Below are 23,820 nucleotides of genomic sequence, written 5' to 3' on the forward strand. Positions count from 1 at the left end.
TCATTCTTTTTAAACTTAAACATGTTGTTATTGCTATAATTTAGGTGAGATAACAGTTCTGCAATGAAACCCGTTCACTTGGACTCGCGATTCTTTTCTGGTATTATCTAAACTTATTTTCCAAGCCTTTATTATTGTTTATTGGCTCTAAACGAGGCAACTTGGCTGTTGATTTTCACCAGAAAAGATGCTGATGTCTCTAACCTGCCTATTGCATCATTGGGAAAAACGTCTGTTGTGAAGAAAATAATTATCTTTATTTTTCTTTGTCAGTTAATGCAAAAAGGTTCATTGCACCAGTCGTTGCCAAAGGTTGTTATTGTTGTGACTAGATTTAGGTGGATATTGCTTTTTCACAAGTGGGTTTCTAAATCGTTATTAAAAAATTGCTTTTTTATTTACTCAGGTAATCTTCATTTGATAATACCTTTGTTTGTTGGATCTGTCATTTAAGTGTGACAAAAAGCAAAAAGAGAAGACATCTGTAAGGGGATAAATGTATCTTCTACCTTCTTTGAACTCGGTGCACTAATACGTTAGTTGGGTATTGTTATCTGAAAGGTGAGAACTTCCTCATTATTCAGAGCTGATGGTGCTTTGGTTCTGACTGCGGGGGATGAAGCGCATGCTCAGACTGTGCTCGTCCTCCACAGGCTGCTGTGACAGGTTGTTGGTCTGCCTGATGCTGCTCACAGTGCAGCCTTTGCGTGGACATACTGTGTAACGGGAGAGCAGGGTGACCAAGATGGCCTTCATCATCACCATGGCGATGTGTTTGCCGACGCAGGAGCGAGGCCCGCAGCCAAAGGGCTGGAAGAAGCGACTGGGCACCTGCCAGGCGGAGGAAGTAAAGGATCAACTGGTGTTTGTTTCACTCTTCAGAGTCACATATTGTTTACACTCACCGGGTTGTCAAAGTTGGTCAGGCTGAACTCTCTGGGTTTGGGGAAGAACTCAGTCTTGTGCATGAGTCCGATGTTCAGGATGATGTTCGTTCCTTTCCTGATCTTGGTACCTTCGATGTCATCGTCCTCCAGAGCTTTCCGCATAGTGAAGTCGACCACAGGGTGAAACCTCATGGATTCATTAATAAACTTCTCCATCACTTTTAGTCTTTCATAATCGACGTTTTCCGTAGCTGTTTCATCTGTAAATGAAAGACCACCTTTTCACATTTCTGAAGCTATTAATTTCAATGCTGGGATTTGATGTGACAAACCAACATAAAGCAATGCATAATTAAGAACTAGAAGATGATATGTGCATGGTTTTATTTATTCATTAATTTCCGGTTTTTATTTTAAAACTGTAGTGTATATTTGTATCAAACAGTCCTTTGGAGAACAACCTTTTATATTTCTTTCTCTACATTTCATTGCAGTTCTGGTTGTATGTTTACAGTTATAGTTATAGTCCTACTATAACCCAACTCTACTTCATACTCCTCTAAATATTTATTATTGACCTGCCTGTTTTATTCATTGTTCTTCATGCTGCTGTTTGTTCACAAATAGTCTCTAACAAATGTCCAAGGCCTTCTCTGAACAGCTGGATTAAATCAAATTTACTCAGACAGAGGCATCACCATTTTTAATCAGGGCACATAGTAGTACTGGGAGAATAATGCTGCGTTCCAGTTGTACTCAGTTATGGGAAATTCCAACTTCATAGTCAGAAAAATCAACTGGAACCCCCCGCAAGACAGATTTCCTACTGGGAGACTGGGAGCAACACCGACTACCCCTGTTTACGACTGTTATAAAGGCGGACTTAGCGTCTCAATATGGCCGCCCCTCGCATTAACACTAGTAAGATATCATGGAAATTGGAAACATGTTTATTTTACAGGATGATACACATGTGAAAGTGTGTCTAACATCAATGTAACGCCTCCGACTGTTAACTGAAAAACTTACAAGTGGTGTTTGCTTATGGAAAGTAAAGCCTAAAATTATGCTCATAAGAGCTAATGCAAACAACGTGTATGGGCGTCGCCATTTTGAAATTCCGACTGCGCCATTACCTAGGGTCTGGTGTGAAACTTTGCTCAGAGTTCCCACTTTCCAGGCAACTTAAATATTAAACAAAGCATACATACAGATTTAAAGCGGACTTTTATTTCTCATTTTGCAGTTATGGACTATTTTGTGCCTGAAACTCAGTAAACACGGAGGTTTGTTGTTGTAATTCGACAAAAATGAGAATTACTTTGCTAACTAAAAGCACTGCTTGTGTAACTTTTACGTGACAGAACAAAGTCCATTAATTGTGACTCGGAGCATTTTCTCTCACCCAAAACGGTGCTCATCTCCTCCACAAGCTGCAGCTCCACTTTCGGGTTTTGTTTCAGCAGCATCAGCATGAAGAAGAGGCTGATGGAGAGTGTGTCGGGAGCTGCGATCACCATCTCCAGCACACACTGCCTGACGTTATCAGCAGAGAGCTCCCCGTGGTTCTGTTGGGACAGCAAGTAATCTAACTACAGTTCAGAGTTACCTCCGTCATGTGGACAGCAGAAGAAACCGACCTGTGCAAAGATGAGCTCTGTTGCAAAGTCAAGGTCGTCATCCAGCTTCTCCGTTTCATTAATGATTTGTCTTTTGATTTCGAGCAGACTCTCCATTGCATCCTGCAGCTCTTGGCTGTTAGTGGTGCAAAATAGAAAGTTGATCAAATCTCAAATGAAATGTGGCATTAAAGTCATGATTTAAGGCTCTTACGCTGCTTTTTTATGTTTGTCGTAAAGCCATCCGATCTTGAAAAAGATATTAGGCTGGATTAGAACCGTTTGCCAGGTTTCAAAGTAGTTATGGATTTTCATAAGCAGCTCCTTCTCTAAGAAAAAAAAAAGAAGAATTGCACATTTTCAGCCAAGACGTTTGGAAGAAAGATGCAAAGTTTGAATAAAGCAACTGACCATTGAGAGGAACCCTGAGGAACAATTTATTGGAGATGTCCACTACGATGGCTCTCAGGAGATTGAGGGCGTCCACATGTCCAGAGGGGTCGGTCATGTCCTGGAGGTGGTCCAGGTGTTTGACTGTGGAGCTCACACAGATTCCCACGGTCCGCTGAAGGCTGGGGCCTGACAGAGCTGCGACATCAACACAAAAATATGCAGTAACTCAGTGAAACAGCGGTTTAGTCGTAAAACATTTTACCACCAAACTCTGAAATGTGCTTAAAATCCAGAGGTTGTTACCTTTAGAGAAGTACGTCCTAGCTTGTTTCCAGAGTAGGATATTGCTGTTGAAAATGATACCCCTCCCCTCCATCCCAATGCACTCAAGGCCTCTTTTGCTCCCAAATCTGGATGTGTAGTGAGGGCTCCTCAAAACGTGGTACACTGCAGAGGACCTGCAGCAGAAACCAGCATTTATTTTTATTTAATTTGTTTTTAATGCTTATTTTTTTGTCTCCACATTTGTGACACATTGTCACTACTTGATATGTGACAATTTACTCCGAAGTCAATCCACATTTGGAATTGAATAACAAAAAGGTGCCCAGAAGTTGGAGGTTTCTCACCTTTCCTCGACCTCAAAATCCAATATGGCTGCCTATCATAGAAACGCTAATAACAGAGAGGTAAAAATAATTTAATTGCACTTCTGATCATTTGTTGCTATATGTTTGTTTTTTTACACGTGTTGTTCTTATAAAACTTGCAACTTTGTATAGGTTGCTGCAATGTTTAAATGCACAAAATACAGAGAAGTGCATTAGCTAGCAAATTACACAGACTTTTGAACCTTAGATTTAAATTTGATCAAAACTCAGATACTTTGATGTTTTGTGATCAAATTAATTGGCTATAATTTGTAATTTATTGCAAAAAAAACTTGTGAAATTCCCTGACAGCAGGATTTTCTTTCTTCATGTTGCAATCTTCCTCACTGTGTTAAGTTAAATGATCGTGGTGCTACTTATTGTTAAAAAATATCCGTTGATGTGGAAGGTTTTTTTTCTGACAAATATTCACTCAAATAATTTTTCATCAGTGCAAAATCTTGCTGCTGCATTAAAAATATATGAATAAATTGTAACTTATCTCGATCTGTTGTGTGAATATCTCTTGTTTTTCATGTCAAAACACTTACCTGCTGAAAATGATGGTTTCCTCCCCATTGATCCAGACCCGGACGGTGCTGCCATATTTGTTGTTGTAGTAGTTGCAGGCTGTTCCAATCCCGGTCCAAATGAATCTGCTATAAGAAAGGATTGGACCAAGTCCTGCACAGAAACAGGGACCTAAAGCAGAGAGAAGTTGTAAGTCAGTCTTGCAGCAGATCTCAGTTCACGCTTCTGAACTGTGGCTGGTTTTCAAAATCACTTTCTCTTCCTAATTTCTAAACAAATTCACAAATGTTATTTTCTTGCAAAGAATAAAAAATGCAGTTTTCCCTTTCAAATTTTGAGATTTATTTGTAGTCACAATTATTCTTATGAAGATTTATTCACCAGTTTATTGCACTGTTTTGCAGAATGAAACCATTCTTCTCTGAATTACTCAGACTGTACCTGGTATGTGTGAACTCTGTGTTTGGCTCCAGGTGGTGATGAGCAGAAACAGCAGCAGCAGCAGAAGAAGAAGCACAACGGGGGTGACTCCACACAGACTGTAAACCTCCATCGTTGTGAGGATCTCTGGTAACATTGTCTCCTCTATTCGTCCAAAGCGGTCGTGTAAAATGAAGAAAGTTTGCTGCCGTCTGTTGGTTAGAAAGAGTTTAAGCCTCCTTAAACCAACATATAAACCAGCCCTCCTCTTCCTCTCTTTTAATCCTTCTGTCCTTCAGTGTTGGGAGGTAACAAAACACACTGACACTGAACTTCATTCAGTGGATCTCGGAGGTGTACACACCCCTGGCAAATTGCCTCCTTTTTTGTGGCGTAGTAAGTAAGATCAATAAATCATGTAAAAACTGCTTCCATATAAAATGTGACATGCATCCTGTGCAATACAATGGGGAAATAAATCTGTTTGAATGAACCAAACCAGTGCAGCAACCTGGTTGCATAAGCGCTTAGTGTTGAGGGTTTGTAGGGATTTTCTCACTTTGGTATGCAGATGTTGCTCAAAACTGTCAGATTTGGAACGAACTTCTTGTCCACAACCATTTCCAAGTGGCCCCACAGATTTATAGTTCATCTGAAGATTAGGAAATCCTGGGTTGAACTTTAAATTTTCACTCAGGAAGTCGTTCTTTTCCTGTTTTTAATGTAAGCTTAGATTCACTCAGACACTGAAAACATAAGTTGGTGTGTTAGACACCAGATTTTGAAGCAGAACTGAGTCGCATCCAAAGGTTCATCCACCTGCATACAACTTGATAAAAACCCCATTTCTAAGAAGAGGTAAACTCAGTGTACAATGCTGCCACCACCGTGTTTCAGGCTTTGGATTTCTTTTGGTGATGTGAAACTTGTTACTGAAAAAGTTGAGATTCAGTTTTATCAGACCATAATATAATTTACACACTCAGAGTTTTAAGAGATTTTTCCCCAGGTCTGGAGCTAAAGTGTCTCCAACTTTATCTGTATTTATCCAACTAAAGTAGGCCCATCATGGCAGATTTCATATCTTACATCTTTATTTGCATTTGTTTCATATTTAGTGTTCTGCATTAAACCCAACCTTTACGTATTGTTCTGCTTTTTTTCTAGTTTCAACCAATTAATAGAGTTTCTATATTGTTTAATTTACACAGTGACACAGATAATTGATTATAAATCTTTTCTTTTTTCTTTTTTTTACATAAATCGAGTAGTGTTGGGCAGTTCACATACACAATTAAACAAATGTTATTTTGGAAAATGCTAAGGCATTAATTTGCTAAAAAAATTGCATGCACTTTCTTGTGGTATGAAAGTTGAGATGCAGATATTGTGTCTAATTGCATCTGAGAGGAAACTACTTGATCATGCAAAGATTTTGAAAAAGAAAACGTATGCTTTTTCAGAAAGCATTACTTTTTTTATGCTTTCTAAAAGCATAAAAAATGTAACAAAACAAAAGAAAAGTTAGTTTATGCAAGGACTTTCTAACAAAACTAACCTTTGTTAGTTTTTGGTAGCAGAATTTTTAACAAAAACAATTCTTTTTTCTAATTGTACATAATACATAATATTTGCAGATACCCATAAAATGAAACCATTTGATTATCTGGATAACTTGCTTAGTGTAAAACAGTTTCTAAAATTAGTTTCCAATTAAACAAAATAGAAAATGGTGAAATAAAACAAGCTACAATAGAACAGAACACAGCAGAATGAGTAAAATTAAAGAAATGCTACTAACCTCCTCTCCTGAGAAGTGGGATTTGAGGAGCTGCAGAACTCCCACCGCTCGTTTTAAAGGTGGTCTACATTCCTCCACCACATAAATCACAGTGAATCGAGTGTTTATAAATCCTTGGTAAAGCCTTCGCTCCACTGGTTGCTTGGAAACTTTGCCACTTTTGGGTTACAAGGACTGTTACATGGCAGTGAACTGCCAGCGGGGTCAGACAGTGCATGTCTAAAGCATAAATTAGCCTGAAAAAGAACAGAGAACAGGTTTTTTTCATTATTATTGAGGTGAATGCAAAAGGATCGACTCTTTTTTTGAGCATTGTGTGATGTGTGTGTTTTTTTTCTTCCGCTTTTTGTGCAGAAAAACCACACGGTCCAATTCATCAACCAAGGAGGCTTTTCAAGGGGAAATGAATTAGCTGGGTCAGACTGACCCTTGTCAAAGGAAACTGGGACTTGCCCAGAAATTCAAGGAGGGAAGTAGACAATTGAAAATATATGTATGCATAGTAAGTAGATCGACTCATCTGTATTGAATTTCCCTTTGAACTACCGCTTTATTTTCTGCAACAAACTTTAAAAGGAATAGAGAACTTATAAAAAGCTTGAGTTCAGAAAAGGTTGTCCTTCAGCTTTTCTACACCAGAAATGCTCCTAATTTGTCTCATGCTATTCAGCTCTGCTGTTCCCCAATAAACCTGGTTTACTCTTTGCAGCTGAAACTATTTAATATCTGGAATTCAAGAGCTGCAGTGGTGTGAAAAAGTTTTTCCCCCATAAAGATTTCTTTTTTGTCACACCTAAGCATTTCATATCATTAATCAAACTTTATTATCACACAAAGAGAACTTCAGTAAATAGCCACTTTCAAATGCATAAAAGAAAACAAACCATCCAAATCAGCCTGACCCTGTTTGGAAAAGTAATGCATTCCCAGCAGCAACTCTCATCAAGGCTTTGCAACATCTGGCAGTTGTTTAAATTCAACCACATTCATGCATGAGCAGCTTGTTTAAGGCAATGCAGCAGTATTTCAATTGGATTAAAGCCAATCGTTTGAGCAGGCCTCTACAAACCTTTTTCTTTTTTTAAACTTAGCCATTTGGAGGTGAGCTGGTGTGATCATAGTCCTGCTACTCATCTCAGGTTATAAACCGATGGTCAAACTTTCTCCTTCTGGATTTATAGAGAGATGGATTTATGGTTCCATAATTTTGCAGCAAGCCGTCCAAATGCTGAAATAGCAAAGCACCTTGTGAGTATCACACTGCCATTTCTATAATGATGTTCTTTTTCTAAAGTGCTGTGTTGGTTTGGAGCCAGACATAATAGGACACCCCTTTCAAAAAGTTCATACAATATTTTCCCAAAAATACTCGGGACATTTATGTTATTTTTGCCTCGGGGCCATTTTTGTTACCTCTAAACTAAGAACAGTGGCCTTCACTGAGGCAATGAAGGTTTTCAGTGGTTTCCATGTTGTTCTGAGTTTTTCACCTCCTGGATGGGTTGCAGACGCTCTTGTGGAGCAATTTTATTACACTGCAACAACACAATTTGTTGCACTAGTTTCTTGTGCAAATATCTTAGCACACTTGAAATAAGACAAAATTAACTTAACAGTAACTTTTCACTAAGATATAGAGGCTAATTTCAAGTAAATAATTCCTAAAGATTGATGAAAAAGTACTAGTTTCATTGGCAGATTATTTCACTTATAACAAGACATTTTTCCGATGTTATGGGTTAATTTATCTGCTAAGTACTTTTTTAATCAATATTAAGAAATTATTTACTTAAAATAAGCAGCTAAATCTAGCAGCTAATCAAACCTGAACCAGTTTTGTTTAGGTAGATTCTTTCCCCTTAATACATTAAATATTTTGAAAACTACGCTCTCATTTTGGATATTCTTTAGATATCTTTGTGTCTTCTTTACTTTTTCCAGCGCTATATATTTGAAAATATGGGAGAGAAAAGGGATGTTTTGACACCCACACGTCCTTCCAAACAGTCCGTCATTCACAAAGCTCTGTTGTTGACTCTAACAGTGTTCTCCTTGTTTCAAACCTGTTTACTCCACTTCTAAAGCATTTTCAGTGGGTTGTGCTGGTGATAATATTGAAAGGAAAAGCACTAGAATGATGAGACGTGTTACCCTGTCAGTGGGATGTCATTCTTAAAATATGCCCATTATAGCTGCTTCTAAATCAGGCAATGTTTCCCAGATGCTTGTTGCGCAATGACTGGCGCTGTAGTTTCACGGACACATTTTGACATGTTTATTTCTCTCCAGTAGCTTGAGTGTGACGTCTCATCTGTTGGCCGCCTCTCAGATATGTGCTGTGTGTGCTGGTGAGGTTCAGAGATCAGATATCCGTGCAGCTGAGGAGCGGGGAACGGCGCACCAAAAACATGAAAGACAGGAGAGAAAGTTTTCCCGCGTGGAAACTTTTGCTGGTGGGGATGTCTGTGCTGCTGCTTCTGGGCTGTGCAGGTTTGGTTCTGCTGTGGGTTCAGCACAAGGAGCTGGCAGAGGAGCTGGTCAGGCTGGAGTCCCAGATGCAGGAGTTGGCACAGTGCTGCAGGCGGCAAGCAGAACTGCTGCCAGATGAACTCGGAGAGACTGGAGAGTTGAGGAAACTCCGGCGCAGCAGACGGAACCAGGAGGGAGAGCAGGACAAGATGATGCTGGTCACATACTCTGTGGTTCCTGTAAGATAACTCACTGCTTGCACATGGAGCCTTGTTTACTTACTGTTTAATATTTATCTATTTTACACACAGACAGCATTTCATTAACATTTTAAAAGGAGAAACGCGTGGGACCAGGTTATAGTAAAAAGTGCTAATGTGGGCATTTATCGTATTGTTTATCATTTAAGGGATAACAATTCTGATTTATTGTTTACACAATAGATTCCATTTAATGATATGTTGTTGAGACTGTTATCTTTTACTATTTTTATTCACTGATTGCTCAACGAGAGTATCAATGAATGTAAATACACAAAAAAATGGGATTAGTTTAGTGATACAAATTACACTTTTGTTTGTGACTACTAGTGTCCTAAAGAAGCATATTACAAATAGCATGTTTTCTAAGAACAATATGAATGTTGATGGTAATTAAGTAAGATTTAACATATTATGAAATGGTAAGGCAGTATAATTATTATAGACATACATGGTCAGTAATGTAGTTCAGATTTCACTAAAACCAGGCAAATCAATCAAACAGTTCATAAAACCATGTCTGATATTTCTGCAAACATTTTATAACTAGTATATGTCATAATCTCATCTGGTATGTGATCAAAAGATCAAAAACCTAATTCTGAATGGGACAGTTTTCCAAGAGTTTCAGCAGTTATTTCTAAGTAACAAAAATTTGTCTGTTTTCCCATTTGGCAGAAGACAGCTATGTGTGTTGCTTAAAGAATGCATGAGTCTGTTACAGTGATTTGGAGGGGTGTGTGTTTTAATGCTTCCCTGGATAAAACACAGAGTGGCGGAGCATGCCTGCTGTTTTCTCAGCTCATACCCTGAAAGACTTGGCACTTCCTCAAAGGGGAAATATATACGACTTTAAAGCTGCTTTGACATGATCAATGGTTCAGTTGTTGTTTTACTGAAGTTAATTTGATCTACCTGAGTGAAAAATGCTTGCAGATATAAAAGTTGTGTAAAAATTACTAATACAAATCTACATTTCATCAGCTTTTATTGAACACATGAAGTGTGCCAGGTTATATTAGGAACATTATGCTTGGAAATGTTTAGTGTTAAGATTCTGATTATCTGAATAGCAGATTAATCACAGTAGATGCCAGAGGTGTGACCAAGTCACTGTGTTGCAAGTCTCAAGTCTCTGTCCTCAAGTCCGAGTCAAGTGTCAAGTAAAGACAGGCAAAAGTCGAGTCAAGTCTCAAGTCAGGAACCTTTAATTTCAAGTCATTTCGAGTCGTTTTTATTTTATTTTTTTTAAAATTTGCAATTATACATAAAATTCAAATAATAGACCATTTGTTCGTTTTAAAATATGTATTTATCTCAAATGATAGAACATGTGTAGCTGAACACAAAGTATAAAAAACATTTTTAAATTGGACCACTTTATTGCCCAGTTCTGTTAAACTTGATATTCAATAAAAAAAGACGAAAATGCTGACATTGCCACAGCACAATACAAAGAACCATAACAGCAGTTTTTTCCTCTTTTCTCTGACCTGTCAAAACAATATATTGTCAATATAATTTCCCAACGTAGATGTCTTCAAACACACCAACCATCCTTAGATGATACTAGACCCGGCTCATCATCATGATGGGACAGAGAGACTCTGTTCCCTGTGTTCAGGTCCAGAATCTGCTTTCTGTTCCGGAGCCCCGCTCACTATCCACCGGCTTCCTGAGCTAACACGGTGCACATTATTTGTGGAGGCATTTGAAGGACCGGATTTATGGTAAATAATCACCAATTTAACCCGGAGTACACATGCTAACACGAAGTTAGCTAAAGTCAGCTATCTTACAGCAAAAGAAAAGCGCCACCTACCGATCTTTGTGAAGCTTCAAATGCCGGACAAAGTTGGACGTCGTGGCATCTCCATCCGATATTCTCTTCTTGCATGTTTTACAAGTTGCAGTTCGTTTTTTAGTCGAAAGTTCATAACCTACGTAGCCAAAAGAAATTACTCGCGGAAGCATATTCGAGCGGTTATTTCGTATTTCGTTCCCTGAGCTCTGTAGCTTTGCCGCGTTTTTTTAAACGTCCAAATCCTGTTAATTTGATTGGTTGTGCTGCAGCTACGTACACATACATACATTAGGAGAGAGGAAAACCATAGTGACGGTCTGCGCATATTGATGCGGAATGAGTGACATTAATTAATGACGCCACTTTATAAATAATGTGTTTTAAATTTTAAGACTTTGAGTAAAAAATATCAAGTCTTTTCAAGTAAACAGCTTCAAGTCGAGTCAAGTCCCAAGTCAATGGCATGAAAGTCAAAGTCAAGTCCGAGTCTTTGAGCATTTCTTCAAGTCAAGTCTGAAGTCGTGATTTTAACGACTCGAGTCTGACTCGAGTCCAAGTCATGTGACTCGAGTCCCCACCTCTGGTAGATGCTATGATTCTAATAATTGTCTTTGTGTTTTTCTTGTTTCAGATCAAAGCCTACCTAGATCTGTGCAACAGCTCCAGAGGATTTTGTTTAATTGGTGGGAATATTTTATATTAATACACTCTTATTTCCTTGCAGTTTTATTACTTTTTAAAGCTTAACTGTAATTTTATTTCTCCTTTTTTTCAGGTCCACCTGGACCCCCAGGTAACAAACTTACACTTCCGTAAAGGAGTTGCTGTGTAACTCCTTTACACAGCAACTGTGTAAAGGACTGCTGTATTGCTGTTGCATAAATGTTGCATAAATGAGTATTTTTGCGTATCAGGTGTGCCAGGCCCACCAGGACCGACGGGTGCGCCGGGCCCACATGGCAGACGAGGACGACCAGGTCAGACGCTAATCAGATCATCCAGAGAAAGCCCTTGTGTTTAACAGTAGCCCAAACAGATGAAGAAACCCAGACACCAAAGTTGTTTCCATGTTTCAAACAGTCTGTCATTGTTCAGCTGTGATTGCATAATGTGGGCATCCCACTCAGTGCCTGCAGGACACTTTGTCTGCAGCTGCATGCATGTTTACTACACTGAGGTGTTTGTTTGTTGCAGTTAAAGAATGCGAATTATGGAACGTTTTTATTCAACGTAAACAAGAAAAGCAGCGTGTGAACAACTTATTTTCTACATCCAGCGTTAACTCCCTTTCATTTTGAATCTCTAAAGGCACTTGTCATGTCCTGTCATGTTTTACAAGATTCAGAAAGAGTAGCAGTTAACTCAAGCTCATCCTGTTTTTGTGGTTTAGACTTTTGTTATGGCAGTTTTAAATAATCATAATGTGTCAACATATTTTAAACAGTTGGCGTGTACCATGAGATGTAAATAAGTCTCTAAAAGTGAGCGACGGTTCAAAGGAAATGGATGCATTTTTGATTTTTTGTCACAATTAGATGTTTCAGATCGTCAAGTAAATTTCAAAATCAATGAAATATAACTTGATTAAACAAAAAAATGTTCTGAAATGAAATTCATTTATTAAGGTAAAAGAACCAACCTGACCGTGTTTAAAAGTACACTGTAAAAAAAAACCCATCTGTGATTTACGGTAAAATACAGGCAGAATTTTACCATATAAATACAAATTTTTCCATATTTATACGTTTGTTTTACAGTGTGCTAGCTCCCTAAACCAAAGAACTGTTTGCACCATCTTTAGCAGCAACAAGAACCATCATTAGCAATAACTGGCAATGAGTCATCTGCATTTCTGTAGAAGACTTTTGACCAAATGTGAACATGAACAGCCTGTTAAAGGTCACGAAACATCATATCAATAGGCTTTTAGTCTGGACTTTAACCATTCAGATGTGGACTTGGTGGTAATCTAGAGCCTAATCCAAAAGTGTTTGAGTTTGAAGGAAACATATTGTACAAGATTTACGTTTTCCACGTTTTTGTACTTCCGTTTCATTTTCTGCTGCTTCTAAAAACAGACCAAGCTCTTAAAAAAAGACACCCAGCCAGTTTTTGGCAATAAGTTAATGCTTTTTGGTATCTGGAAAATGAACAGTTTAAAAAACCTCCAACATGTTACATCACCAATCAGCTGGCATTACCTGTTACCTAGCAACCTCGATAAAGCCCAGCCCGTCCCCTAGCAACTCAAACAGCGCTCCAGCACCTTTGGTCAGCTGGTTTTACTGCTGCATGCGCTGTACAATGACTGCCGGGGAAGACAAATGTTTTGTTGTTGACTTACCATCCAGAAACCACTTGCTTGTTGGTTGTACAGGAGGCTCTACTTCTGCTTTTCAAAGATTTACAGTTGTATAATTGTACATCTGTTTGCAGTCATTTTAACATGTGAGTGTAAATGTTGAGTTGGATGGATGGGGTTATTCAAGCAGTAAAGCAGCTACAGACCATCACACCACCATGTTTGACTGTCAGTATGATGTTCTTTTTCCAAAATGTCTTGTTAGGTTTACTCCAGACTGGATTCTCTTCTTTTGAATAAGTTACACTTTTGCCTTTTGAGTCCATAGAATATTTTCCCAAAGGTCTTGAAATTCATCAAGATATTTCCAGAAAGTCTCACATGGACCTTTGTGTTGTCTTTGGTCAGCAGTGGTTTTTTCCTCAGAACTCTTTTCTTATTGTTGACTCATGAACTCTGACCTTTACCGAGGCCTAAATGTGATCTTGGAGTTATTTTAATTGGCAGATGATTCACCACTGCTCTATGCTTTCTTTGTTCGTGGACAATGACTCTCACTGTGGTTTAATTATTTGAAACAAATGTGCCTAGTCAAAAGCAAAGAGTCTTAGACAAGGACCCGAGTTAATCTTGCTGCCATTCACAGTGATTAGAACAGTAGGGAAGAACTGTAGCAAATATTGCAGAGTGAAATTATGCAACTGCAGTAAAAGATGATGGTTTATGCATTAGTTTACTAAGGAGTCTATGTGTCCTAATACTGACTACTTGTTTTTGTGAAGGTCCTCCTGGTCCTCCCTGTCCTGCTTGTTGTCCAACTGAAGCAAAAAGTAGGAATCACAGAAATAAATCAAAAGGTAAGAACAGCAGCGATTAAAGAAAACAATGTGGTTCTTCTTCACACAAGAAAAGAAACAGAGAAGAAATTAAACCAACAAACGATTAAAAATTTATTAAGCCACACCTGCTTGGAGAACACCAGAAATAATTGGTTTAAATTTATAAAGATAGTCAAATCATTTTTTTGTAGTTGGCCAAAACGTTTTAGTTTCTGGCTGCATTAAGAAATCAAATCAAAGTGCTAAACAGAGAATTAAAAACAAATTAACATGTAAAAAAACCCATTAAAATGATCAAACTAAAAGTCTAGATGTTTAATTTTTTTAAATATTTAAATTATTTTCGTCATATATTTTAACTAAATATATCACTCAACATTTTTTTTGTCTGTAAGCTAAATTTAGATATATTTTATAGTAAGCAATTTCTTTTAATTAATTCATTTAAATGAATCATAAATTTTCTTTCCTGGACAGCAACACATTCTTTGAGCACAAAATACAACATGATTGTTAAGACAGTTTTGACTAAAACGCTTTAATAAAGATGATTTAGATGCAAGCTAAAGTATGTTTAATTTATTTCTTTACTCTCAGATCGAGTTACGTCACATCTAGGCGATGAAACCAGAGACGTTCTGAATGTTACTGGACCTGTGAAGCTTCAGGACACAAAACACGGTTTGTAAAAACTGACAAAGGGGAAAGAGGCTGTTTGAGAAATTCTGTAATAATGTCTTAAGAATAAAATCTAATATTCTGACGGTTTTTCTAGAATCTGTACCTTTTCAAACAGAGGTTATTGTTTCACTGAACGATACCAGAACCAAAAATGTCACACAGACACCAATTACACCAGGTAAGAAATCTGTTGTTTTAAACTTTTAATCAAACAAATCCAGCGTTGACCTTTCTGCACAGTGTCTCTCAAACTCTACACACACCCGTTAAATTCCAGTTTTTCATGATGTAAAAAGTGAGACCATAATATAACCTTTCATGAACTTTTATAGTAAAAATGGGGCATGTATCCTGTAAAATTAAGCAAGAAAAAACCCCAAACAAACAAACGTGTTAAAAGACAAAAATGTAAAACAGGAACTATGTAAAAAAGTTTCAATAATTGAATAAGTTTCCAAGTCCTTAAGCTAGTATTTTGTTGAAGCACCTTTAGATAAGAGTTTAAGTTTAATAGAAGGGTTATATATTCATTTGGTAATATTTAGTCACACAGTTCATGCAATATATCTGATAGTGAAACAATGTCTTACTCAAAGCCTTCTTGAAGTCACCCAAAAGACTTTCAGCCAAATTTAGTTCTGCATTTTTTGTTCAACTATTTAAAATGTTTTTTTAAATTTTCTTCTGAAATCATTATTTATTTGATTTGGATGGATATTTGGACTCCTTGTGATGCTGAAAAATAAAATTCACCTCCATCTTTACCCTTACAGCAGACGCTCTAAAGTTTTCAAACAAAACTTGACAAAAATCCCAGTTTATTCTGAAGAAAAGTAACCCCAAAGCATGCTACCACCACCACTGTGTTTTGCTGTGATGATGCTCAGTGTTGTGTTTGGGCCAGACACATGTTTTAGAAACATTTGGTTTCATCGGACAGAAACATATTCTCACACAAGTTTTTTGGAGATCCTAACCCAACCTGGATGTTTTGAAACATCTACTGTGTAGCCTTCATATGTGCAGACTGCAGCAGATTACAGTAACATCTTGAACATAAACCGTACGTGTTAAGAGCTTTAGCAGCTCCCTCAGTGTTGTTGTCTTTTTGATAGTTTAGGAGAAATGGACAGTGTTTGTGTTTTTCTTATACTTTTTTCAACTGATCACTGTCTTCACTCTACCATGCTGTTGAAAATTGAATAAGAAGGAGCTTCAATACTTTTTTTTTTTTTTAACATTTTTCCTTTGAATTGTAAGTATTACATTAGAGGCAGAAAATGTTTAGAAGTGATTTATTATGGTAAAATGTTTGTTTGTTTTTTTAGACCAGGAATTGTAGACTTTTGAGAGGCACTGTGTATTTTTATTTATATTTAAAATGTTGCATTGAAATGCCTCCTAGTGTTTCTAGCTGTTGACTCCGGTGGAAACATCGATCCTTCAACTGGAGGCTCAGATGTCACTGATAGCACAGCAACAAGTGGTAAGGAGGTCTGATATTACACAAGTCTGCTGTTATTTCCTGCAAAGTCTGATTCATTCATATTTGGAAGATTTATTACAGTCATTTTCATCTAAAAAAAAAATCTAATCTGGGCTGGACGTTTATCATTTAGGCCAACAATGAGAGTGTATTGTGCCATCGCTGTCTCTTTTGCATTAAGTTATTCCAGTTGTGTTTTCTACAGAGTTAGTATCGCCTCGTCCAGACTATTTACCTGCGCACTGGATGAACGCCAGCTCAGAAATCAGAAGAGAAACGTTAAAACATTTGACAACAGGTAAATTCTGGGGCTTATTCATAACATATTTCCTCAGATTATATTTTAACTTGCTGCTATAAATTAAATATTGGTATAAATCCAGCTATAAATCAAACAATTTAAATCTATACTGTGTTTTTATAGTGTCACCAACACCGAATGTTGACCATGATGACAAAGAAGCCTTGAACACTACTGACTTTGAGAAACTTCATCATAGAAACTTTAAACCCGGTATTGCATTTTTTTGAGTATCAAAGATGACCTTAGATAACAGAACTGTAATTCTGTTTAAATTGTATGAAAAGTAAACATCCCTTCCAGATAATCATTAATTTCTCTTTATAGAAATACCAACACCTCATCCAGCTGAAAATATCCTGAATGGCTCAAAGTTTAAGGAACAACTAGGCACAAAACGTGAGCCTGGTAAGATACCACCACTGAGATTTATCTAAAGGTAGAGCATAAGACAAAAAAAACCAACAAATTTTTTTATTTTTTTTCCAATAGAGTCAGAGCTGATTTCTAAAAATGACTGGGACTCTAAAAATGTTACAGAGGACGTTAAATTAATTAGCGGTAGGTTTGACATTTTCATTGTTGTCATGTACTGGAACTGAAAAACAATGTGTAACATTTATTTCTACATTAGATGAAGTTGGTGAAGACCAAAACAAGAACACCTGTAATGCCAGCAGGGTGCAAACGAGCTCCGAAAGTGGTACAAACATGACAGTGTGATTAAAAATGCCTCTATGTTTTCTGTTCTGTAGTTAAAGTTTTGGTTCAAATAATAAAGGATGTATTGTAAGGCCTTATCAAAGATCCTAAACTACAAGGAAATAGGAGACAGTGTCGGTAAAAACAATTAAAGAATTGTAAAATATTTGATTTATAAAGTTAATATTATATACTATACTGTATATGGTGTAAGCTGCATAGACAGACTGTTTATATAAGTTTCAGACTTCACTGTTTCAATGCTACCATACTTGAATCTTGTATTTATTTTTACAGAAAGACCAATACTACACTCAGATAATATCACCAGAGAGACATTTAATGTTTCTGAATATGACAATCAACAAAAAGCAAGCACACATCCTGGTAAGAAAACAACTTTTATTCTCTGTTTGACTGAACTACTGAGGGGAATCATGTTACATTTCTTTTTATTAAAATTTTCTCTACTACCAGAATTGTTTGATGATGGAGACCACACCAGGGCTCTTAATGATTCAGAGGGTAAAAATGTTACAGATGGATGGATCAAATTATTACGAGGTCATTTACCTTCAAAACATCAACTTTTTGTGCTGAAATTTAATATCTAATTAATCATTTTCTACTACAGGAGCACTTGGTAAAATCCTAAACACTGATGCCTTCAGTGACAGCAAGGTCAACACCAAAACAAGATTTAAAAGTGGTAAAATGTCTTAATTTATTCGATACAATGTACAGAATGCCATATACAGTATTTTCAATTTAAATGAAATTGATGCAAACGCCAAATTGCTAACTGGTGCACAGTAATTTCTGTGTATAAAATTTTCATCTTAAAAAATGTAGTTGCCTTCACACGCTCACCCCAGTTCACTTTTAAAAAGTTACACTCATGAAGAGTCATTGTGTACAGAGCGATATATTTAAAAACAACATAGAAACTTCAAACTGTTTTCTAAACTCTGAGGCCATGATTTCCAAAAGTTACAGAAACTGTTACCTAAATGTAAAAGGACGACCACTGAGCGACTCCACGGTTGCTTGTGCATGCTTTTCAATCACACATTTTCCTTCCACTCAACTTTCCATGAAAATAGTTAGATGGCATGCTCTATGGATAGCCTTCATTAGCCATTACTTTTTGTATCTTATTCATCTTCATGCTTCATGCATCATCATTGTCCTATTTAGAATGTTTTGGATTTCGGGCTTGTATAAAGTGTAATCCAGAATCATCAGATTAATTTTAAATATCTCACTCTGTGTGTAATGAATTCAGTTCAGCTTTATTAGTTGAAATAAATAAATAAATAAATATGCTAACTTTTCTCTAATGTGCTCATTTACCGAAACACACCTGAGATAACTGTTCTCTGGACTGGACCCTGTTTTTTTGTTTTTGTTTACAGATCCACCAATTCGAAATGCAGCTAATATCACCAGAGACGCTATTGATGTTTCTGAATTTTACAATCAAGTGAATACGCAAGGTGAACCTGGTAAACCAAAAATGTTTTCTTCCTCATCTTAGTCAGAGTTTTTCTGTAGGAAATCAGTTAAACTTCTTTTATTGAAATTTTATGTAGGACCAGAACCATTTCATGAAGGTGTTGGCAATGGGACTTTGAATGATTCAAAGGCAACAAATGCTACAGAAGGATGGGGCAACATGTTAAGTGGTGGGTGAGCTTTGTAAATTAAAAAAAGTCTACATTAGTGGATTGTATTCATATTAAAATGGTTAAGGATTAATGTATACATATCATTTTCTACCACAGATCCACTTGGTACAGACCAGAAGAAAGACACTTTGAGTGACAGAAGAGACACTAAAACAAGCGTTAAAACTGGTAAAATATCTTGATATATTAGATATCAGTGCAGAATAACTGTCTAAATTACACTGTAAACAAATACATAAAATGTGAGTGTTAAAGTCAAATTACAGAAATATACAGGTGCATTTAAATATATAAAACATTTGAAATGTCAAATTATTTCAGTAAATCAATTTAACTGAATACATTCAGTATTCAATAATTAAATAGAATTTGTTTTCCAATACTCTAAAACCTGCTATTGTCCCTATTGCTTGTCTACCATCCTCTTCTACATTTTTTTCTTCTACTCAACTTTCTCTCAGCATGTTTGGATACAGTAATCAGTGAACAGCCAGCTTCTTTAGCTTAAGTGACCCTCTAAATTTCTGGATTAGAATCCCTTTTCATTGTCATTATGTAATCTTTACATTTTCAGTCAAACATTTTGGTTTTCACTAGTTTTCAGACATAGTCATCAAAATTAACACCAATAAAAGTTTAAAATATCTTTAGACTTTGTGTAATGAGTTTAATTATGAAATAAATTCTAATTTAGTAAAATGTTCCTGTATATTGGTAGATTTTCTTTGATTAAACCTTATCTCTTTTTTTTTCAGTACAGCCAACACGAGATTCAGCTAATGTCACCACAGACGCTTTTATAGTTTCCAGCTCATATGAACATCCAGATGAAAAGATACAACCTGGTAAACCATTAAGATTAAGATACATTTTTCTCTGTAGTTGAGTCCAGTTTTACAGGAAACATTATGTTGAACTTCTTTCTGTTTAAAATGTTGTTAGAGCCAGAGCCATCTGATGAAGGTGAAATGGTGACTGTAGAGAATTCAGGGAGACCAATAAAATTATTACACGGTATTTAATTTTAAAACCTCCCCTTCTTGCAACTTACATTCATTTTAAGATTAAATGTGTAAAACGTGATTTTCTATGATTTGTAGGTCCAGTTGATACCTTCAATGATAGCAGAGGACGGGTCATCACTGACACAAGCTTCAAAAGTGGTAAAAACATCTTATAAAGTGGTAAAAATATCTGTGCTGATATTTTAAAAACATAAGATATTCACGTGGAAATCTTGTTTTGTCATATTTGAGGTTGATATCAGAGTTGATCCAAATGTTTTTATCCCCGTTAATGTTTTAGAAATCATGAGAACTCAGTAGATAATTTTGTGTTTCACAATCAATTTTTTTCCTAAATAATTTAGTTTCTATTCTTCTAGTGAAAGAAAATCATGTTTTCAGTTTTTTAATCTTTTTTTTTAAGCATTTGAAGTTTGCTGTGTATCTATTAGGGTTAAACTTTGAGTTTCTTTCACAGAAACATCAACACAACATTCAGTTAACAGCATCAAAAGCACCTTAGATATTTCTGAGTTTTACAGTCCTCCAAGTAAAAAATTGGAATCGGGTAAAAAAAACAAAACAACACTAATAAATTAAGTTTTGCTTTATACACATCTATCTAAGATATTAAACTTTCATAGTTCACTATTTCTAGATCCATTACCTTTTCAAGATGACAACAATGGGACTCTGAATGATTTGGATGGTGGAAATGCAACATATGTGCCATTAAAACTATTTCCAGGTAAAACAAATAAATGATTTCATTATTAAAAATAAAAAAATATGTCAGTTATTTTGTTAAAATTACTCTAATTAAAGGATATTTTAATATTTAGCATTTATTTTCACTCCACAGGATCGAGTGAAACTAACCAAAGCAGCAAAACCTTCACTTCCGACCCAGTCACGAATGAAACTAGAGTAAAAAATGGTAAAAAAAGAGAAAACATAGTATATTAAGTATACTAAGCTTAAGATTCAGTGTTTACTCCTATCTATAAACCAATATTTTGAATGCAACTTTTGATTTCTTTAGAATCAACAACTCTTGCTAAAAAAATTCTCATGTTAAGAAAAAGAAATGTTTATCTACATGTTAACCATGCTGAGAGTTTTCCTATTGGGAAAAGGTGGGTTGTGAAAACTATTAACAGCAGGAGACTGAACTGCCAAATATTTTAATGTTTTTAATACGTCTGTACCACAAGTGCCAGTAAATATGCTGGTTGATGTGCATAAATGTAAAATCTCATTAAAACTGTTATGTTTTCTGGCATTAGTAGTAATCTCTGAGGCATAAAATCTTAGTTTTATTCAGCAAAGACAACAGCATTTACTTTATTTCTTTTTCTTACAGCTTCACCTTCTGCTGATGACAGTCAGAGAAGAAACTCTTTGAACAGCAGCAGAAACATTGTAGACAAACCAATGAAAAGTGGTGAGAATCTGTCCTCTACTGGCATTAAGATTTATTATTGAGGTTTTTTTCTATTTTTTTTGCACAAATTGTTTGGAAGATACTTTTTTATTCTTTAAAGAGGGTATTCAATCCTTTCTCAAGCTCTTGAATGTTAAATCTAAAACAGCTGTTCCATAACTTTACATTATTTTAACAATGTGGATTTCTTCCCCTTCTCAGAGTCTTCCCAACGTGTCCCAACCTACAAGAAGAGCAATGGAACTGACAATGAAAAAATGACAAAAAAAGGTATAAACAATTTGTTGAAATAATCTTAAAGGGATCGAGGTCCTTTATATGTGTATTCTGCAAGAAAAAAACTGGATCTTTCCAAAGAGTCATAAAGTTTTTGCCTTATTTTATTTAGGTTGCAACATTAAAGCCATCAAATGTTCAGATAAGTCTATTAACATGCAACTCACCTTCGGAGCCTGGATGTCGGATGCATCCCGGCCTGATGATCGGATCTGGGTGGCAGAACATTTTTCAGGTCATATATTCAGAGTTTATTTCCTTAGATTGAAGTGTAGTTCCCTGCATTAACACAAGAACTTTTACTTCACCAGGTCGTGAATTGAAGCAGTTGAAGAACATTTCGGACACCAAGCAGAAATTTATAGATATTGAGAAGTACTACCAAGGCTGTGGTCATGTTGTTTATAAGAATTCATTTTACTTCCACAATGGAGGAACAAATAATCTTTTGAAGTAAGTGTTTTAATTTTAAATGCGTTTCCCTTTTCTGACTTGAACATCTTAGATTTAATGTGCTTTGCAAAAGTCGTCATTCATCTTGAACTCTCCTGCAACTTGTCTGTTTCAACACACATCTACATGTGTTGAAACACATCAGAAACACACCAGCACTCAAAGCATGATCATGAGTTAAAGTAGCCTAGTCAAAGTCTGACTCTAAATTCAACCAAGAATTTGAGGCAAGACTTGAAAACTGATATTCTCCATCCAGACTGAGTCAGCTGTAGGTATTTTCCAAAGAATAATTGTCTTAGACACAAACCCCAAAAGACCTGCAGTTAAGTGGAGAAAAATGTGGTTGTTATATAGGGTATATGGGGAAATATATATATTAAAAGTGTGCATGCCACACTTTTAAAATGCTCAATTTCACTGTTATGTGCTATTTTGTATTGGTTTATCAAATAAAATACATGAAAATACATTGAAATGTATGGTTGAAACTTGAGAAAAAGTGAAAAGGTTCAAGTAGTATGAATATTTTTTTTGGAAGGCACTGTTATCTCTTTAGGCTTTCTATAATATAACCATTATCAAATATTTTTGTTCGACAGGTTTACCTTGAACACAAAGAATACAAGCTCCCTGGAAATGCCAAACAGCAAATATAAGGGCCTGAGATATCTTTTCCACAACTCGAAGACTTATTTCAAGTTTGCCGTGGATGAAAACGGACTGTGGGTCATCTTTGCCTCGTATACAGACAGTAACACGATGGTGGCAAAACTTGACCCAGATGCTTTCTTTGTGCTGTCCATAATTAACACTGGCTATCCTTCAGCAAAAGCAGGAAATGCCTTCATTGTGTGCGGGGTGGTGTATTTTACCGATAACAATGACAAGCGTGTGACATATGCCTTTGATTTGATGACACAGAGTTATCTGGATGCAAGTTTTGATTTAAGGGCAGGAGACGGTACCTTAGCTATGCTGTCCTATTATCCCAACAAAAGACTGTTGTACATGTGGGACAACAAAAGCGCGAGAACATGTAAGATTAAATTCAAGAACACCTAAAAAAGTCTTACAAGTTCCCTATTTTTATAAAAGTGCTTTAAAAATAAAATCTTAATTTTTTTTTCTGTTTTGCAACTGTTGAAGTATTGAGCTTTTTGCTGACATTAGCTCACTGATGGCGACATCTCATTCTCCTTGGATTACAAAGCACGGCCAGATACTCACAGAGATGTCACAACAAGGTGTGTTGAAACTGAAAGAGTTCTTAAGCATAAACAAGATCAAATTATAATTTGAGAAGTATTTAAAACAAAAATACATTAAAAGCACAAATCAGAACAAAAATGGAGATTAGATTTATAGAAGAATAGAGAATAAATACATGTTTGTAACCATCACATTTCTCTCCCAAAAAAAGTTACTCAAGAAAATGTAACTGAGTATATACAATTTACTGTTTTTCTCTGAATTCAGACCAAAATGTTTAAACTTCAGTTTTCAGCAGCGAGATTCTTTTTGTGCTACTTCTATAAGGACCTGATTTCTGGAGCACATAAATATAAAATAAAATAAAAAATAAAACTGTGTTTTCTTTCTTTCTGACTTCATAGTTATAAGGTATATTGTTTTAGTGTAACCTTCAGGTTTGTGCTTGTAGTAAAATGCCAAAATGTTCAAGCAGTATGAACACTTATGCAAGGCTCTGTTATCCATTTAGTAACTGAAACAAGTTTAATTAAAAATAACTCAAGTCATATTAGAAAACCAGAGAAAATTTATACTACTTTTTAAACATGGTTAAAAT

The 23,820-nt window shown here is 36.0% G+C and overlaps 2 protein-coding genes and 1 long non-coding RNA gene across 5 annotated transcripts; 2 read left to right on the forward strand and 1 right to left on the reverse strand.

Annotated features, from left to right (window-relative positions):
• Nucleotides 1-205: 205 nt before the first annotated feature.
• Nucleotides 206-6,464, reverse strand: cyp19a1b (cytochrome P450, family 19, subfamily A, polypeptide 1b). The gene is made up of 10 exons (XM_028041750.1): nt 6,302-6,464; nt 4,522-4,712; nt 4,101-4,251; nt 3,203-3,357; nt 2,918-3,094; nt 2,721-2,835; nt 2,528-2,642; nt 2,293-2,455; nt 906-1,147; nt 206-831 (listed from the first exon to the last, which is right to left on the reverse strand). Exons 2-10 carry the CDS (start codon nt 4,655-4,657, stop codon nt 577-579), a joined length of 1,509 nt encoding a protein of 502 aa, XP_027897551.1. The 5' UTR covers nt 4,658-4,712; nt 6,302-6,464; the 3' UTR covers nt 206-576.
• LOC114159686 (uncharacterized) lies at nt 4,132-8,094 on the forward strand. Its single transcript, XR_003598640.1, has 3 exons — nt 4,132-4,269; nt 4,554-4,637; nt 6,656-8,094. It is a non-coding gene; the product is annotated as an uncharacterized LOC114159686 (long non-coding RNA).
• Nucleotides 8,095-8,568: 474 nt separating this feature from the next.
• LOC114154098 (gliomedin-like) lies at nt 8,569-23,602 on the forward strand. Of its 3 annotated transcripts, XM_028032900.1 has the most exons (18): nt 8,571-9,009; nt 11,466-11,517; nt 11,610-11,627; nt 11,749-11,811; nt 13,919-13,993; nt 14,573-14,656; nt 14,751-14,834; nt 16,062-16,142; nt 16,348-16,440; nt 19,589-19,678; nt 19,776-19,847; nt 19,934-19,996; nt 20,700-20,774; nt 21,201-21,281; nt 21,483-21,551; nt 21,670-21,792; nt 21,869-22,010; nt 22,613-23,602. In XM_028032900.1, exons 1-18 carry the CDS (start codon nt 8,710-8,712, stop codon nt 23,073-23,075), a joined length of 2,028 nt encoding a protein of 675 aa, XP_027888701.1. In that variant the 5' UTR covers nt 8,571-8,709; the 3' UTR covers nt 23,076-23,602. The 3 variants fall into 3 exon arrangements, with proteins under 3 accessions (XP_027888715.1, XP_027888701.1, XP_027888710.1); XM_028032909.1 differs by lacking the exon at nt 20,700-20,774; XM_028032914.1 differs by lacking the exons at nt 16,062-16,142; nt 16,348-16,440 and having other exon boundaries at nt 8,569-9,009.
• The last annotated feature ends 218 nt before the right edge of the window (nt 23,603-23,820 follow it).

This window comes from Xiphophorus couchianus, chromosome 2 (assembly GCF_001444195.1).
Source record: "Xiphophorus couchianus chromosome 2, X_couchianus-1.0, whole genome shotgun sequence".
NCBI classification, from domain to species: domain Eukaryota; kingdom Metazoa; phylum Chordata; class Actinopteri; order Cyprinodontiformes; family Poeciliidae; genus Xiphophorus; species Xiphophorus couchianus.

Bases quoted from the DNA above. Each gene is read 5' to 3' on its own strand.
- cyp19a1b (XM_028041750.1), bottom strand. From the start codon at position 4,657: ATGTTACCAGAGATCCTCACAACGATGGAGGTTTACAGTCTGTGTGGA. The intron at 4,252-4,521 runs GTACAGTCTGAG...TCTCTGCTTTAG, and splicing joins ACAGAGTTCACACATACCAG to GTCCCTGTTTCTGTGCAGGA. The intron at 1,148-2,292 runs GTGAGAGAAAAT...TTTCATTTACAG, and splicing joins GGAGATGAGCACCGTTTTGG to ATGAAACAGCTACGGAAAAC.
- LOC114154098 (XM_028032900.1), top strand. From the start codon at position 8,710: ATGAAAGACAGGAGAGAAAGTTTTCCCGCGTGGAAACTTTTGCTGGTG. The intron at 19,848-19,933 runs GTATTTAATTTT...TATGATTTGTAG, and splicing joins ACCAATAAAATTATTACACG to GTCCAGTTGATACCTTCAAT. The intron at 21,552-21,669 runs GTATAAACAATT...TATTTTATTTAG, and splicing joins TGAAAAAATGACAAAAAAAG to GTTGCAACATTAAAGCCATC.